The sequence below is a fragment of the Rosa rugosa genome, chromosome 5, assembly GCF_958449725.1.
Source record: "Rosa rugosa chromosome 5, drRosRugo1.1, whole genome shotgun sequence".
Lineage (NCBI taxonomy): Eukaryota > Viridiplantae > Streptophyta > Magnoliopsida > Rosales > Rosaceae > Rosa > Rosa rugosa.
Window position 1 is genome coordinate 38,380,664 of NC_084824.1, and position 5,230 is coordinate 38,385,893.

A 5,230-nucleotide genomic window follows, 5' to 3' on the forward strand; every position below is an offset into this window, starting at 1 on the left:
ATTTTCTCTATTTTTTGTACCTCATGATTAATTATTTAATAGTTTTTTAGATTTTCTTTTCACTGCTAGCTCTCTTTTTTTTTTTTTTTCAAATATAATAGATAGACTAGGATTTAGGTCATAATATGATTTCTTTTGTTATCCCTCACCAATATGCGTTCAACCTATATGATGATAGGAACTTTTATGTCATGACATGATTATAGTTTTAATTCTTATTAAATATATATAAATGAGTTAATGAGTATGTAGTGAAATTGGAAAATAAAAATAGATAAGGAAAATAATAAAGAATGTAATATAATATTATTGAATTGGAAAGTATAGAGAAATTAAATATAATTTTTTTTGGTATAATTATTGTCCTTAATAGTCATTTTATAAGAGGTTATATATGTCATTTAATAATTCATAATAGAGTGAGGTCAACTGAGCAGATTTGGAGGTCCCAATAGAAACACTCAAAACATTATGCTCAGACACATTTGAAGATTTATTTTGTACCGTTAAATTTATATCAAATGGTAACTTAGTATAATTTCTTGATTAGTTACTGATCAAGTAAATACCACCGGAGGACTTGACCTCCACTAATATAATTAAAAAATAAAAAATGATTTCTATTGAATTCTTTGATGTTCATAATGGTCTAATGTAGCAGTGAAAGTTTTATTTTCGTACCCCAATCGTTCCAATTTTTTGGTTCCATTCATAAATTTTTCTTGTTGCAAACTATTTGTTCAATTAATGTATGTGTGTAATCTCATATTAATAATCTCTTTCATTTAGTATTTAATCTAATAAATAAGACATTTTTCTCTAACAAAATATTAAATATACCTCTCGATCTATAATCCTTTATGCGTCAGTCCACGAACTAAAAGATTCACGGACGGTTAACAGTTACATTTTAAAAAAGAACCGATGAGACAAGCACTCCCTAAATAATTCATCATTTCATTAATAATGAAGATAAAATAAAAAAAGGTCGGTAGGAAGGAAGGAACTGAACCAATCAGAACTCAGAAAGAGATCCGTGATCTTTTTTTAATAAAAATAAGACAAATAGAAACAACGGTCTAGGCTCCAGCGCTGCAGCTCAAAAGTCCCGTAGAATTAACGCCACCCCTTTAGTCCCTTACCCAATTACAAGTCTATAATATAATCCATTCTAAATGCGCGAAGCACCGGATCATCACCACCACCAATCAAAACGTCGGGACGACGCCGTATTGTACGTCCGCAATATAACTCTCCGGCGCCGAGTTAAAGATCCGATCCATCACCTCCGTTTCGGTCTCGGTGCGTTTCGCGAACCGGCCTTTGATTCTCGGCCGGGTCTCGGCATAGGCTTTCCGGGAGGCGTATCGGATTGTCTTCTGGAACTTGCGGTTCTTCCTCTTCTCTCTGTACCTCATCACTCTCGCCTCGCGATCCACTCCGCTCAGCTGAGTCGCTGTCGCCGTCGCCGGAGCAGCCGCTACGCCGGCTTCCACGCAGTTGTGGTTCACGTTTTGGATGAACGGATATGAAATGTCGGACAATGAATTTCCGTCGGGAACAACTCCCACCTCTAAGGAGGACGACGAGACCTGAAAATCGGAAAATTAAACTGGAGAATCAGTATAGAAAATCCAAACTGTTTTCCGTTAATTTTACCGGAAAAACAAAAGGAAGATGCAACACTTACGCTTTGGCTGATTGATTGAGCTGGATAACTGAAGGAGGAAGAGAGCTTGTTTCTGCAGAAGTCAATGTCGAAGCAATTTTCATGAGGGGGTTGGTTGACGACAGGAGGAAGTGGAATCGGGTCGGGTTGAACCGGAACCACGCTATCCATACCCGAACTGGAGTTTTGGATCGGGTTCGGGTAATCGAGTTCGAATAACGATTCCATTTCCGGGAAGAACATATCCCCGGGCTTGATGTCGAGAGCATCAATGAACTTGGAGCTGAAATTCAGGTTGGGAATGAGCAGAGAATCGGCGTCTTCGTTTTTAAGAGGAGAAACGGCGTCGTTGAGGCCAGCAGTAGCCGAGGTGGATTTGACGATGGACTCGGCCGAGTCTAGGAACGGCTCCACGGGGACGCGCTCGTGGCGACGCGCGAGTGGATTGGCGGAGTGGATGTCGGCGTCGCACGTGACGCAGAGGGCGGCGGCGTCGGCCTTGCACGTGACGGCGGCCGGAGCTTGCTCGCAGACCTCGCACATCCAGACGCGCTGGTGGCGCGACGCGAGCTTGTTGGCGCAGTGGATCTTGGAGTCGCAGGTCAGGCAGAGGTAGGCCGAGTCGGCGCGGCAGAAGACGGCCGACGGCGACGACTTGCAGGTGTCGCAGGGCTTGGGGGTGAGCCCCGGCAGGGTCCAACCGGCTTGAAGTCCCATACCCAAAACGGCGTCGTTGGTTGTAGAGTATATTATTGCTGTGGTTTTTTTTTTTTTTTTTTGTCTGGGAGTTTTGAGGGTTGAGGCTAAGGCTCACTTGCAGAGAAGACTTTGATGTCTATCTAGTATCTATTTAGTGAGGGAAGAGTGGGGGGTGGGGGAGGATATCTAGGTGACGACGAATAGGAGAGGGACACGTGGGTGACTGTAGGCCACTATATCTTAGGGCGCCAAATTTGGTTATTTACATTTTCTTTTTAATCGAAATTTAATTAGTGCTTCGGAGCAGTAGTTGTCATTTGTCTGTGCCGACCTGTGCTGCTGGGACCCAGCTGGACGGATAGACTAAAAAGTTGATCAACCACGCGGAATTAATTCATGAAAATTTTAAAATTCGAGATTTTTTTCCTAATTTTCATATGTTCTGTGAATCGAGTCATCGTTACCGTCTCCATACGACAATTTCTTAAATGCATGAAATAGGGTCATATTAATGCATTGGATTGAATTGATTTACATTTTCATATTAACGTTACAAAAAAAAAAGTTATATTTAGATGCTGTTAATAAAGAATCGTGCATTTTGTGTAATTATTTAATCTCTAATTGAGAGAATATTTATATTTTTAACTTTTATTTTTGTTTTTTGTATATCTTTTAAAATAGAATATAATGATAAAGGATCTGCAACTTAGTTGAATGTGTTTATTATTGTTCACTCACCAAACTAAGTCTAAATTAAAATTATATGTAATTTTCGAAAAGGTGAAAATTCACTCTCTTACTAATAATCTTGTTTTTCTATTGAAATAAACTTAATTAGTTGTGCAAGAAATACTCCTTCGATCTTTCTACAAGGCTGACATGAGATTTCAGTTACTGAAGTGGATCATGAAAATTGGTATTTATATCTACACTATAAATAGAAGAAAAAAAGAGTAATGGTTGCCTTTCGTAAATAGAAAGTATCAAGAAGGACAATTTGTTTTGAGATGATCAAGAAGGAAAATTAACTGTGTACTATTATTATACAACTCTGCCTACTGTTCATTTGTTTAACTTTCATGACGTTGAGGGAAGAAAGAATTGAATTTAGCACCTCATTTAGTATTTAGAGAGAAATATTATTGGATTAACTAGATCTAATGTTTTATTTATTTTTATGTATGTGTTTTCTCTGAAAGAAAAGAAAAAGCCGCACTGTTTTTCTCCAAAGAATCCTAGCGCGTCTTTTCGCGTAATCAAGCGACGCTCGTCCTGTGGTTGCCCAACATCTGTGTCGGCCTTGGTCGAGCGGTGTTGGGACTACTGCCGGACATGTTTCTAAAACCTTGCTTGTGGCTGTTCAATTTGTTTTGGCTTGGAGGTTGACAGCATCGACGCCACATTCTAGCTCGATGCTACGTTGAGGCATGAGACATCGATGGCAGCGTGGCAACGATGGCAACAACAATTCGAGGAACGAAAGTGGCGGCGGCGTCGTCGGCAACGTGGGTTTCTGGTGGTGGCTTGGTGCACTCGGGATCTGTGTCCATTTTTGGGTTGGGTCCTGTCCTGCACAGTTTTGCCGAGGCTTCATGTGGTGGCGTCGAGTGGTGGTGGAGGTGTTTCTCATGGCAGCGGCGGGGCTATCGTGTTTATTGTCAGCAGCTATAAACAGTGCGGCAAAGGCAATGTTAGGCTTGTTTACTATTGGGCTTGGGCTAGGGCAAACTTTGGGCTATTGCCTCTATTTTAGGGATGTCTTTCTTTAGGGTCACTTGGTCCACTATTTAGTTAGATTTTCTCTCTAATAATTTCCTTTTTTTTTAGGGACCTATGCATTGTTTTGTTTTTTTTCCGTGCCTATTTTGCTATGTCTTGTGTCATATCTGATAAACTTGCATTCTTTAAGTGAGCATTGGTTGTATAATGAGTGGTCTACCCTTATATATATATTATCATGGTACCACCACAACTTCTTGTTTGTCATATTGAATCGCAGTTTAAGGATATGTAATGACCATTCTGACTTGAGATCAATACATTAGCTATGGCAGGCCTGGGCACGGTCCCAGCCCGACATGCATTTATCAAGGCCCGAGACCAAGCCCGAAATGTTCGGGTCAGGCCCAAATTTCATTTTCTAGCTTCAGGGACCAGAAAGGCCCAGACCAGAAAAGAATGGGCTGGTCCTTCGGGTTATTTCGGGCCCAAATATTCAATTATGCATTTATGCTGATATTCATTTTCTGCAGAATTTCTTTCTGATTCTGACCTTCTGGGTTTAGAGTAGTGCTTAACCCATCATACGAAGCAACAAAGTAGGCTACAAAATGAAGAAAATAACATCCAAACCAAATGAAATGAAGAAAGTGATGAAATGGAAAAACTAATTGCATTAAAATTGAAGGAGGAGGTATCTTTGGAGCGGTTGGTACTGCGGCTGCTCCGAGCTTCTCTCTTCCTCCTTGAGCTTGGTTCAACTATCGCATGACTCGGCTCACTCGGCTAGCTCTCCTGAACGCCTTCAGACTGGCTGGAATGAACTGAAGCCGCCACCATCTCACTCCCACAAACTGGAGCTCCATTTTTCATTTAGGAATTAGGGTTCTGAGGTTTCGTTCTTCAAAGTTCGAATAGAGGCTTGGGGTTGGGAAATCAGATTGTTGACGAAGTTAGGAAGGGGATTGAAGGCTGGGTTTGACCAAGGAATTGGATTGAAATCTGGAAATTTAGCCATTTAGGGTTCTGTTCTTCGAAGATGGGATTGGGCAATATGATTTTTAATGCAGTGAAGAAGGGGATTGAAGGTTGGGTTCGACTAAGGAATTGGATTAAAATCTAGAGATATAGGGTTCTGTT

General features: G+C 40.7%; 1 protein-coding gene across 1 annotated transcript; it reads right to left on the reverse strand.

The window, feature by feature from the left end:
• Positions 1–937: 937 nt before the first annotated feature.
• LOC133709745 (zinc finger protein CONSTANS-LIKE 5) lies at positions 938–2,504 on the reverse strand. The gene is made up of 2 exons (XM_062135589.1): positions 1,691–2,504; positions 938–1,592 (listed from the first exon to the last, which is right to left on the reverse strand). The coding sequence occupies exons 1-2, from the start codon at positions 2,384–2,386 to the stop codon at positions 1,209–1,211; spliced, it is 1,080 nt and encodes a 359-aa protein (XP_061991573.1). The 5' UTR covers positions 2,387–2,504; the 3' UTR covers positions 938–1,208.
• Between the last annotated feature and the right edge of the window lie 2,726 nt (positions 2,505–5,230).

What these genes read in the sequence shown, in the direction of transcription:
- LOC133709745 (XM_062135589.1), bottom strand. Translation starts at nt 2,386, where the DNA reads ATGGGACTTCAAGCCGGTTGGACCCTGCCGGGGCTCACCCCCAAGCCC. An exon ending in CTCAATCAATCAGCCAAAGC is followed by an intron (nt 1,593 to 1,690) that starts GTAAGTGTTGCA and finishes TCCGATTTTCAG; the next exon opens with GTCTCGTCGTCCTCCTTAGA.